The following is a 13,122-nucleotide window of genomic DNA, read 5'->3' on the forward strand; positions in this document are numbered from 1 at the left end:
GCTTCCCAAAGCATTTGACCAATTCTGACAAAGCTTTAAGTGCGGTCACATGCACTTGTCATTTTTTCCTATTCACATGCACTTGTCATTTCTTCCAATTCCCATGCACTTGTCATTTTTTCCAATTCACATGCATTTGTCATTCTGACACAACATTATTTCCAAACACATGCGTATGTCATTTTTGCCAGCTTAAATCAATGCAACCGTATCAATTCAAATCTAGCTATCTTATCCCACTTTTCAATATTATTCTATAAATGTCAGATGAAACACATCTCAATAAAACACAAACACATCTCACTATTTGCTCAAGTATACCTTTACCCTATTATTTTTCCATTTCTCATACAAATATGTCTATGAATGAAAACTCTTCAGTTGATTCAGACTCAAGTTCTGATGTTTCCCATTCCAATGAATTTGATGAATGGGAAGAACGAGTTTATCAACAAAATCGTCAACGTGATAGCATCATCCAAAATATGATCATAAACAATCATAATCTGATTGTAGGAAATCAAATTCCAACAGCCAGCAGGAGATATTGTGATAGGGAACGCGAGTTTGGTGCAGAGCGTTTGATCAACGACTACTTCAGCGACAGCCCAACGTATACTCCAGAAATCTTCCGGCGGAGATTTCGCATGCAGAAATCGCTATTCATTCGAATAATGGAAGCTGTTACTGCTAATGATGAGTTTTTTCAACAGAGACGAGATGCCACCGGCAGAGTAGATCTTTCATCATTGCAGAAATGTACTGGAGCCATGAGGGTGTTGGCGTATGGGACATCTTCCGATGTTGTCGATGAGTATCTACGAATGAGTTCATCTTCTACAAGAGATGCTTTAGTCCATTTTGTGGAAGGTGTTATGTCCTGCTTCGGTGGTATGTATCTCAAAAGGCCTAATGAACAAAATTTGGCAAGGCTGCTCTATGTTGGAGAACAACGTGGTTTCCCAAGTATGATTGGTAGTATTGATTGCATGCATTGGGAGTGGAAAAATTGTCCTAATACATGGGCCGGCCAATATACTGGGAGAAGTGAAAAACCAACGATCATTTTGGAAGCTGTTGCTTCATACGACTTGTGGATATGGCATGCGGTCTTTGGAACACCATGTTCGTGTAATGATATTAATGTACTCCATCGATCTCCTATTTTTAATGATGTCTTAGAAGGTCGAGCACCAAAGGTTAATTACGTAGTGAATGGTCGTCATTATGATATGGCATATTATTTAATTGATGGTATATACCCTTCATGGGCTGTATTTGTTAAGTCAATTACTTCCCCACAGATCCGCAAACACAAGTTGTTCGCTCAATACCAAGAGTCTGTCCGAAAAGATGTTGAGCGAGCATTTGGAGTTCTACAAGCTCGATTTGCATTTCTACGACGCCCATGTCTTGTTTGGGACAAAGTTTTGATGGAAAAAATTATGATGGCTTGTATCATCATGCATAATATGATAGTCGATGATGAACGAGATACCTACCAAAATTATTATGATCCAACAGAATTATTTATGGATACACCTACAAGAGTACGAACAGAAGATGACGAACATTTTCGCTATTCTACTGAATGTATTGCGAGCTTGTCTACTTATATGACTAATAGATATCAACTTCGCAATAGAGAAGCTCATAGGACTCTTCAAGGTGATTTGATTGAGCACATATGGGAAAAATTTGGCACTGACAATTAAATATGTAATTTGTATTTTCTAATTGTATTTTTAAATTTCACGTATTGTACTTTGATATATTTAATTTCAGTTATGTGTTTAATTCTTGTAATCTTCCTTTGTGATTGAGTTAAATATCAATTATAATGTATGACAATGTTTAATTATAATATAATTACAATTTTTTTAAACAAATATTTATTTTATTTATTAAATATAATAAATAAATATTTAATTTTAATTTATATTTTATTTTAGATATTAAGATAATTTAAAAATAAAGTGAAAAGAAAAAATATGTAGGTTGGGTTGGTGTCACCATTGGGAGTAAAAATTATGTTAGGTTGTGAATTGTGTAGGTGGATGAGAGAGAAATGAATATTTTATTAAAAAGTGAAGTAAGGTTGGGTTGGGTGAGTGTCACCACTGTGGGTAGTCTCATACTGTGAGTAAAGTATCTACATAATTAGTGTATATGTTTTCTCTGACCTCGCCAGAGAAATGGGTCGCCAGCGGAATGGTGATTTCGCTGCTCTGACTCTGATTTCTCTGGTGATGCTTTTCGCGGCTCTGGACTTGATTTCTCTGGACCTGATTTCTCTGGTGATGCATTTCACTGCTCTGACTCTGATTCCTATGGCGTCTTGATTTCTCTGCTATGGCATTCGATTTCTCTGACTAGTAGAATATGCAAGGGTGGTTAGTCTATAGCTGAGGGATCAGTTAGCAAATATGCAAGAAGTTCAGTTTTAGGTTAGTTAAAACAGATCCAACGGATCTGTTCCTTCATTCCAGAAGTCGGCGCGCAGCTCAAATCTTCTCAACTGCTATTTCTCTTGTTTAAATACCTAGATTAGTTGTTGAGTTGTTGCTTAAGATTTTCCATTACTGTAAACTAGTTGAGAGTGAGGATACATATCAATCTTGATAGATTTGTAGGCTATACACTTCTTCTAGTGTTGAGAGTTCTCAATTGTAATTGTAAAGTTCTTGAGTGTTCATAGTGAAATAGAGTGGATCGTTTCTTCTCAGTGGATGTAGGATTGAAAAATCCGAACCACGTAAATCTTGTTTGTGTTCATTTCTTTTCTGTTCTTGCTGCGTTGATCATTCAAGCAATTCCACAACAAGTGGCGCCGTCTGTGGAAAACGGAAGATCGACGCATACCAACTGTTTGAGATTTGAATCGGAGGAAATCTGAATCGGAGGAGTTCTTGATCGGTGGAGGAATCGCCATTCTTTTCACTACTACGACGTGCTGAATCTCAAGACTGGAGATGTACCAAATGTCGATTGCTAAATTCGACACCGAGAAATTCACAGGGAAGAATGATTTCTCCCTGTGGAGAATGAAGATGAGGGCCGTTCTTATTCAACAGGGCCTTTATGATGTTCTTACCACAGAGAAGGCACCTAAAGAAGGAGATGGGAAGGTGAAGTTCGCTGAAATGCAAAAGAAGGCTCATAGCACTATCATCCTGCATCTGGGAGATAAAGTGCTGAGAGAGGTGTCAAAAGAAGACACTGCAGCTGCAGTATGGGCTAAACTGGAGAGCCTCTACATGACTAAGTCTCTGGCAAATCGGCTCTTCTTGAAGAAGAGGCTGTATTCCTTTAGAGTTTCAGAGGAGAAGAATCTATCTGATCAACTGGATGAATTCAATAAAGCCGTTGATGATTTGGCTGATATTGATGTAAAGCTAGAAGACGAAGACAAGGCAATCCAGCTCCTTAGTGCCCTGCCCAAATCCTATGACAACATGAGGGATGCCATGCTGTATGGGAGGGAGACTGCTATCTCCCTGGATGAAGTCATGAATGCCTTAAAATCTAGGGAGTTGCAAAAGGCATATGATGGCAGGCAAGAAACCGCAAGTGAAAGCCTCAATGTCAAAGCAAAGTCCAACAAAGGAAAATTCAAGAAGCCTTTCAAAGAAAAGAAGGGAGGATCAGGAAAGAAGGAGGATGATGAGAAGGAAAACAAGAAATGCCACTACTGCAAGAAGCCAGGGCATATCAAGAAAGACTGCTATAGCTGGAAAAGAAAACAAGCTCAAAAAGGCTCAGACACTGCAGACCTTGTTGAAAATTTCCAAGAAGCTGAAGCTTTAAACATCACATCTTCTAAAACTCAGAATAATTGGATATTAGATTCAGGGTGTTCTTTCCATATGTGTCCTAACTTGAATTGGTTTGTTGATTTGCAGATGAAGGACCTGGGATCTGTAGTTTTGGGGAACAACCAAGTCTGCCCTGTCAAAGGCATTGGTGCAATCAAGTTAAAGCTACATGATAATTCTGTAAGGCTCCTAACTGAAGTTAGATATATTCCTAGTCTAAAAAGGAATTTGATATCCCTTGGATCTCTACAAATGAAAGGCTATGAGTTTAAATCATGTGTTAATGATATATATGTCTTAAAAGAAGATAAAGTTGTGTTGAAAGGAACCAGAAAACAGACTTTGTATCATTTAGTTGCTGAAACTATTGTTGGTGAGTCTGAAATTGCCTCTACTTGTGATATTGAATTGTGGCATGAGAGACTTGGGCATGTTAGTGAAAAAGGATTAATTGAACTAAAGAAACAGGGTATACTGAGTTTATCTGCTGATGAAAAACTGAACACTTGTGATGCATGTGAATTAAGTAAAAGCAAGAAACTTCCATATCATGTTGGCAAACATGTCTCATCCGCACCACTTCAATATGTTCATTGTGATCTGTGGGGTCCATCCAAAACCATCACTATAGGTGGAGGAGTATATTTCATGTCTCTAATAGATGATTTCTCTAGGAAAGTCTAGGTTTACATTTTAAAACACAAGTCTGATGCCTTTGATAAATTTGTTGAGTGGTGTAATGCTGCTGAGAATGAAAAGGGATGTAAGTTGAAATGCTTAAGGACTGACAATGGCTTAGAATTCACCTCTGAAAAATTTCAAGAATATTGTAAAGATAGGGGAATTAAAAGACATAAATCAGTACCTGGAAATCCCCAACAGAATGGGGTTGTAGAGAGAATGAATAGAACTCTCCTTGAGAGAGTTAGGTGTATGCTCTCTAGCTCAGGTTTGCCACCAAAATTTTGGGGAGAAGCAGTCACCACTGCTGCTTATCTTATAAATAGATGCCCTTCTAGTGCTATTGAGTTTAAAACTCCTGAAGAACTGTGGACTGGTAGGGCTGCTGATTACTCAAACTTGAGGAAATTTGGATGCTTAGCATATATGCATGTTAGGCAGGATAAGTTGGAACCCCGAGCATTGAAATGTGTTATGGTGGGATATCCAACAGGGGTATAGGCTCTGGTGCATAGAATCTGGAAAGGGAAAACTTCTAGTCAGTAGAGATGTAGTGTTTAAAGAAAACATAATGCCTCTAAAAGAGCAATCTACTACTGAGTATACTAGTAAAGGAGTTGAAGTAAACACTGATAAAACTAGTGATAACACACCTATTAATGATGAAATGTCTAGAGTATCAGAAGTGACAGGTATAAAACAGGAGGAAGATGATCAACAAAAGGATAACACTGAGGATCTCAGTGATTATCATCTAGCTCGTGACAGAGCTAGGAGAATTACCAGACCTCCAGCCAGATACTCTGAAGCAGATCTAGTTAGCTTTGCTTTCTCAGTAGCTGAAGAGGTAAATTACAGAGAGCCTAAGTCCTATAAAGAAGCAATTCAGTGCTCTGAAAGCAAGCAATGGATCAAAGCTATGGAGGAGGAAATAGAGTCTTTATTGAAAAATAAGACTTGGATCCTGGTGGACAGACCTAAGAACCAGAAATGTGTAACATGTAGATGGTTATACAAGAAAAAGGTGGAGGTTCACAAAGGCATTGAGGTAATCAGGTATAAAGCCAGGTTAGTTGCTAGAGGTTTCTCTCAGCAAGAATGTATAGATTTTAATAAAATCTTTTCTCCTGTTGTTAAACACTGTTCTATTAGACTTATACTTGCTCTAACTGCACACCTAGATTTAGAATTGCAACAGATGGATGTTAAAACAGCTTTTCTAAATGGTGAGTTAGAGAAAACTATATACATGAATCAACCAGAGGGATTTGAAGTAGCTGGCTGTGAAGGTCAGGTATGTCTCTTGAAAAAGTCTTTGTATGGACTGAAGCAAAGTCCAAGACAGTGGAATAAAAGGTTTGATGAATTCATGATAAGTATAGGTTTCAAGAGAACATTGCATGATAGATGTGTATACTTGAAAGAAGTTGCTAAGTCTGTGGTTGTTTACTTACTCTTGTATGTTGATGATATGCTTATTGCTAGTAGTTCTAGTACTGAAATTGATAAATTAAAGCAATCATTGAGTGCTGAATTTGATATGAAAGATCTAGGGACTGCTAGAAGAATTCTTGGTATGGATATCAAGAGAGATAGGAAAAATATGAAACTTATGCTTGTTCAATCTGATTACTTGAAGAAAGTTTTGTTAAAATTCAATATGAATGAAGCAAAAGTTGCTCAGGTTCCTATAGCTCAACATGTTAAGCTGTCTAGTAGTCAATGTCCTGTTACTAGTGAAGAGCTTAAAGACATCAGTATTATTCCTTATGCAAATGTGGTTGGAAGCATCATGTATTCTATGCTTTGTACTCGGCCTGATTTGGCTCATGCTGTTAGTCTTGTAAGTAGATTTATGGAAAATCCAGGAAAACCACATTGGCTTGCATTAAAAGGAGTATTAAGATACTTGAAAACAACTGTTAATAAAGGAATTATGTTTCAAGGTGGAGCCACTGATATAAATCAAGCTCTAGTTGGCTTTACTGATTCTGATTATGCAGGAAGTATAGATACAAGGAAGTCCCAATCTGGATATGTATTTACACTTTATGGAACAGCAGTGAGCTGGAAATCTACATTACAATATGTAATAGCTCTTTCCACTACAGAAGCCAAATTCATGGCTGTCACAGAAGCAGTGAAAGAAGGTATATGGCTAAGAGGTATGCTATCTGAGTTAGGTATTAATCAACAAGTAGTCTCTATTCTTTGTGATAATCAAAGTGCAATTCATCTTGTTAAACATCAATCTTTTCATGAGAGGTCTAAACATATAGGTGTTAGATTTCATTTTGTTAGGGATTTAGTTGACAAAGGTGAAGTTATAATAGAGAAAGTGTCAACTGATGATAATGCTTCAGATATGCTTACCAAATCTTTACCAACTGTTAAGTTCCAAAAGTGTTGTTCTTTGATTGGTATGAGCTCTCTTGAGGAGAGCAAGTTGTTTGTCTAATCCATGCAGGTAGCTCAGTGTATTCTAATTGTATTAGATAAGGTGGAGAATTGTGAGTAAAATATCTACATACAATTAGTCTATACGTTTTCTCTGACCTCGCCAGAGAAATGGGTCGCCAGCGGAATGGTGATTTCGCTGCTCTGACTCTGATTTCTCTGGTGATGCTTTTCGCGGCTCTGGACTTGATTTCTTTGGACCTGATTTCTCTGGTGATGCATTTCACTGCTCTGACTCTGATTCCTATGGCGTCTTGATTTCTCTGCTATGGCATTCGATTTCTCTGACTGGTAGAATATGCAAGGGTGGTTAGTCTATAGCTGAGGGATCAGTTAGCAAATATGCAAGAAGTTCAGTTTTAGGTTAGTTAAAACAGATCCAACGGATCTGTTCCTTCATTCCAGAAGTTGGCGCGCAGCTCAAATCTTCTCAACTGCTATTTCTCTTGTTTAAATACCTAGATTAGTTGTTGAGTTGTTGCTTAAGATTTTCCATTACTGTAAACTAGTTGAGAGTGAGGATACATAGCAATCTTGATAGATTTGTAGGCTATACACTTCTTCTAGTGTTGAGAGTTCTCAATTGTAATTGTAAAGTTCTTGAGTGTTCATAGTGAAATAGAGTGGATCGTTTCTTCTCAGTGGATGTAGGATTGAAAAATCCGAACCACGTAAATCTTGTTTGTGTTCATTTCTTTTCTGTTCTTGCTGCGTTGATCATTCAAGCAATTCCACAACACATACGATGCCTCCTCTCGCTCTCTCTTACTCAATCACCGCCCACCTCTCAATCTCTCACATGCAGCAACCGCCGCCCCTCTTTCCGGCGAAGGTATCGCCGGGAACCATCTCTGGCCGTCGACCCGGACGCCCTCCGCCCTGTGTTCCCTTTTCTGGTGCACACCAGACAACAGACGGCCATGGAGGACCGCCATCGCCGCCGTTTTGCCGTTGGCTGTGACCGGCGGCGCGGCCGAACAGTGTCTCGCTCGCCCTCCCCTCTTCCTCACGGTTTCGGTAGCAGCGGCCAAGGAGAGGTCGTTGCCTTCGCTCCTCCGGCGTTGGAGTCGTCTCGCGCCAGCATCGGTGCTCGGATTGCCTCGCCTCCGCCGTCGCCCAGTCGCGCCGCTTTTCCCAGTCATGGCGGCGCACATGCAGCCCCAGGAAAGGAAAGAAAAGCCTCCCCAAACCCCAAACCAAGATAAGTAAAAGAGTTTTACAGATTTGAAATAAAAATTGGATCTTTGAGTTGTTTTTCTGATTTATTTAAACGTGAGTCTTTGGGTGTATATCTGTTCTCATGGTTTGTTTATGTCTATCGAATTAAGAAGGGTCAGATTATGCCAAGAAGATTTTAGGCTAAGATTTTACAGTTTTATGAGAATTGTCCACTGTGAGTACTAAGTTCTGGAAGTCCTCTAGTTCTTGCTGTGGTTGTTTATGCATATGAATAAAAGAATAAAAGAAGTTGAGTCTACCTTAAATGGATGATGTTGGAGAGGTGAGTCCTGATTGTGTGTAGATATCCGCAAGAAAATAGGATATTCAATATTCAACATAATTTTAGTGTAATTGTTGTTATAATCAAATAATTTTTCAAAGATCAGATTATACAAAAAAAAAAAAATTAAAGTTGAAATTATAAATTAAAATTTATTAAAATTCTATAAACTATAATTAACCCATACTTTTATGGCAACACCAAACACTGCTGGAACGTAACGGAATCTAACAGCGCAAATGCACATTAATAACATTATTAGAAGAGGCAACACCCTAGTCTAGCCAAAACCTTTTAGTCATAGGAAATTCTAGCCATACAAATAAAAATATGGAAATAATAGCATTTCTGACTAAAATACCCTTTTAGTGTGTAACAGTATAAAATATACTATTACACGCTTTTTAGAAATGAAAAAAAGTGTGTAATAGTGTATTTTACACTGTTACACACTTTTTCGCAACCACACACTTTTACATTATTACACACTTTTGTGAAAAAGTGTGTAACAGTGTAAAATACATTGTTACACACTTTTCGCAGTTACACACTTTATGTTATTACACACTTTTGCGAAAAAGTGTGTAACAGTATTAAGGGTATAATTGTACATTTACGTTAAAAAATGCTAGTTTTTCCATATTTTTATTTGAGTGGACATTTTTTCCTTTTCTTATACAAGAAAAGCTAGTTGAGCCCATTAACTCTTATTAGAAAACTTTAATGGAAAATTTGAATTGTTTCGCCTTATTCATTACGTCCCGTTTACTTGTAATTACTTCTCATAATTAGTTATCAGTCATCGAGAGCGACGTGTTATATGATTGTGACACCAAACTTATACTAACTAAGATTTGTTACGTAAGCGATAAGTTTTAGTTAATAATTCAAGATGCAACCGTCTTTTTTTATAAATGTTTTATCAAATAAAATAGGGATAATTGCGTGAAAATACACAAACTTTGCCAAAAATCCATATTTGACGCAAAGTTAGGATTTTACATTTTAATACACCAACTTTCGTTGTTGTCCAAATTTGACACGACTTAATTCTTAAAAATTCAAAAAACAGCCCCTCTTTGTAAATAATTATACAAAGACCCACTTATATTCTTATTTGGGACATTTAAACCAAAACAAGATATTTCCTTATGATGTTTTCTTTTAATCTTTGATCCGCGCCTAAAATGGTTTAAAAGAAAACATCGATCATAAGGAAATATCTTGTTTTGGTTTAAATTTTCCAAATTATAACATAAGTGGGTCTTTGTATAATTATTTACAAAAATGGGTTGTTTTTTGAATTTTTAAGAATTACGTCGTGTCAAATTTGGACAACAACGAAAGTTGATGTATTAAAATGTAAAATCATAACTTCGCGTCAAATATGGATTTTTGGCAAAGTTTGTGTATTTAGGTGCAATTTTCCCAATAAAATAAATAATTAATTATTGTTGTGTTACTATATGTGAAGATTTAAAAGTGAAAACTAACGTTTTATTTTTAATTTATCAGTTTTCCAATATTGGTTACCCAAAATTACTAGTACGTCCATTTATGCGATGCACGACGAAGATCAAAACTAAACGACATATTTGAACAAATAAATATAAATATTAAGCATAATCAAAATATAAACAAATACAAAATATGTTTTAAGAATAAAATAAAATAATCAACAATACTCAATAAAACTCAGAATTTGAAAACGTATATATTTAACTTTGTATCCAATGTAATTATAATTATAGTTACTAAAAAAATTAAATTATTTGATGATGAAAATTACACATTATTATAGAGTATTACGCGTCAGAATAAATAAATAAATATTTTCGTACACGAATATAAATAAAAAATCATAAAATTTTACTGCAAAGAGAGAAAATAAAATATATTTTTTTAAGAGAATAAAATAAAATATTTTAAATTTTAACTTTTTCATGATTTATTTCTTTTAAATTCATTTTTGATGATTTTTATACCATATCAAAGATATTGTCACGAACTTAAATTTAAGATGTCTATTGAATATTTTTTATAGATCGAATTTGAAGATGTTTAAAAGAAATGAAGATTTATGAAAAAATTGATGGAAGAAGAAAGAGAAAAATCGTAGGTAAAAAACTCCCATTTTATATTTATATAGATATAGATACTTGGAGAAAATATATGTATTGTAATAGTGAAAACTCGACAGGTTTTGGGATGGTTATTCGATACAATCTAGGTGGTTTCATTGTGGGAAAATCAATTAAAGTTGTTGGCTTGTTGAGAGTTGATGTAGGTGAATTGTTTGGCATCAAGGAGGCTCTCTCGTGGATCAAAGAAAGAGGTTTTTCGAGTGGCTGGGTGAACTCAGATAGTAAGAGGGCGTGTGAAGCGATCAAATCCCGCGATAGAAAAATCACAGAGATGGGCGTCCTTGCCTTCTATTGTCGAAACGAGTTGGCGACTCTCCCACGGTTTAAGATCAAGCGCGTAAAATGTCCCACGGTTTGAAATGAACCTCGTCCTTTGTGAAGGGTCATCTCTATGTACCATGTTCATGTCCTTAATAAAGATATCTCTCTTCTTGTCAAAATAAAAATAAAAATAAACATAAACACTAATATATCTCACTTTTTCTTTGCGATTTTAATTCAATTGAATAGAGTCCGACCACAACAATAAAGTTTTAGCACCGAAGAAGCAATCAATTTTGTGGTGGAATCAGAATTGAAAAATACTGATCATTGCTAGATACACAACACATATAATTGAAAAGGAATGTGGCATGTGGGTAGGGTTACCCACAAAAAACTTTACACGTGCAAATTTTTGTCACTTAACTGCTAAGATTATCTCTATCTATTTTTTTCCCTTTCAAATTACGGGCAATGATCGAATATGTTCCTACATTTAGTGATTTTATTAATTTTAATTTAATTTTTAAAATTATATTAAAATTACTAAAAATCGAGATAATTTCAATCATTAACCCTTCAAATTATTTTTATAGGTCATATAACTTGGGCAATAGGCAATAGCCCGCCCACCGTCAAACCGTCGCCTTAAAATAATTGTGTACATTAATTTTTTTTACCAAAAAAGTAAAGCTCTAAATATAGGACGTGATTGTATTTGCATCGTCGTGTGGGAGTGGAGCCCTTGAATGGGCAACTGTTTAGTGCATGCACTTCGCAGTGTTATCACTTTTCATGAGCTTTGTCTTTTTGTATTCACATTTATTACTGTATCAATTCATGAATCATCCATGCTAGCAATGGATTTTTACACATACGTCTTTGATTAAAATGTTGTAAAATAAATGGTTAATAGCTCGATGAAACAAAAAACAAATTTTCGGTGGATCAATTTGCATCGAATAAATGAATGTTTCAAGACACAAATGCAACATATATAAGTATAGAACTGATTATTAATTATGTACCACTATGAGTTTTTCTTCTTCATCTTTAAGCATTTATAAGTACGAGGGTGTTTGGCAATTGTTTAAAATTGGACCCATAAAATTAGAATAATTGTTTAAGTGGTGAAATGAAAGATTAAGAGGGTTTTAGCTAAATGTATAATAACTTATAAGATATTTTAAAAGTTTATAAAATTTAATGTCTCCATAGCTTATAATTTGTAAAATATTTGAAAAATTAAGCTTTTAAGTTAGAGAGTCAATTCTGAAATTAAGGACATAAAATTAAAGAGAGATCAAATTAAAAAAATATATAGAGAAAATAACAAATCAAATAGGATTATTTTTGTAAAGTGATTATTCCTTATAAAATTACGAAAGTATATAAGTTAACTTTTGAAAGTTTATAAACCATTGAATTTTAAAATTTATTTTCACAAATAATTTTTAAAAACTTATAATTTCAGTCAAACAACATTTTTTTTAGTTGAGTGTGGACACATTTTGGCAGTAGAACCAAGATCCGTGGATCCACATGTTTCCTTGCGCACGTGCAAAGAAGATGGCATGTTTAAATCAGAGGAAATATTTCGGTTGCGAGTGGGTCACAAATACCCGTACCCGTTTCCCACGAACAACGACCCGCCACCCGCATTGAAGAGTATATATGAAGCTTTGGCAGATACAACAATGGTGATAAAGTAAAAGCATAAAGTGAGTTGAAGGATGAAGAAGCAAATCAAGTGCTTGCTCCGGAAATGCAAGACCCTGTCGCGGCAGCTGAGCCGGAGCTCCTCCTACACCAGCCTGAGATCCAAATCCGCCCGGGATTACTACGGGGAGGAGATCTTCGTGGGCAGCTCGCAGCGGCGGTACGTCATCAGCTCCGACCACTTGAACCATCCGGTGCTGAGCGCGCTCATCGAGAGGGAGTCGGGGCCGGGTCGGGCCGTCGTCAAGTGTGAGGTGGTGCTCTTTGATCACCTCTTGTGGATGCTTGAAAATGCAGATCCGAATATCGGCTCCGATTCTCTCCAAGAGCTGGCCCAACTCTACATTTATTAATTAATATTTTGTCGATTCCTCTCAAGATATGGCCAAACAGTCGCGTCTTGTTGCATATTCTTAGCTACGTGCGATTCTTTTTTTCTTTTTCTTCTTCTAAACATATAGAATAAGATTATGTACAAGTTAAGTTGGATTTCGATGGCTGTTATATTGTGATCTTGGAATTAATATGTGCTCTTTGCTTTTCA

The 13,122-nt window shown here is 36.0% G+C and overlaps 2 protein-coding genes across 2 annotated transcripts; both read left to right on the plus strand.

Moving 5' to 3' along the window:
• The first annotated feature begins 356 nt into the window (after positions 1-356).
• Positions 357-1,715, plus strand: LOC131025523 (uncharacterized). The gene has a single exon (XM_057955316.1). The coding sequence runs from the start codon at positions 357-359 to the stop codon at positions 1,713-1,715; it is 1,359 nt and encodes a 452-aa protein (XP_057811299.1).
• Positions 1,716-12,361: 10,646 nt separating this feature from the next.
• On the plus strand, positions 12,362-13,122 carry LOC130986051 (auxin-responsive protein SAUR76). Its single transcript, XM_057909322.1, has one exon. It carries the CDS (start codon positions 12,593-12,595, stop codon positions 12,929-12,931), a length of 339 nt encoding a protein of 112 aa, XP_057765305.1. The 5' UTR covers positions 12,362-12,592; the 3' UTR covers positions 12,932-13,122.

Source organism: Salvia miltiorrhiza, chromosome 5 (assembly GCF_028751815.1).
Source record: "Salvia miltiorrhiza cultivar Shanhuang (shh) chromosome 5, IMPLAD_Smil_shh, whole genome shotgun sequence".
Lineage (NCBI taxonomy): Eukaryota > Viridiplantae > Streptophyta > Magnoliopsida > Lamiales > Lamiaceae > Salvia > Salvia miltiorrhiza.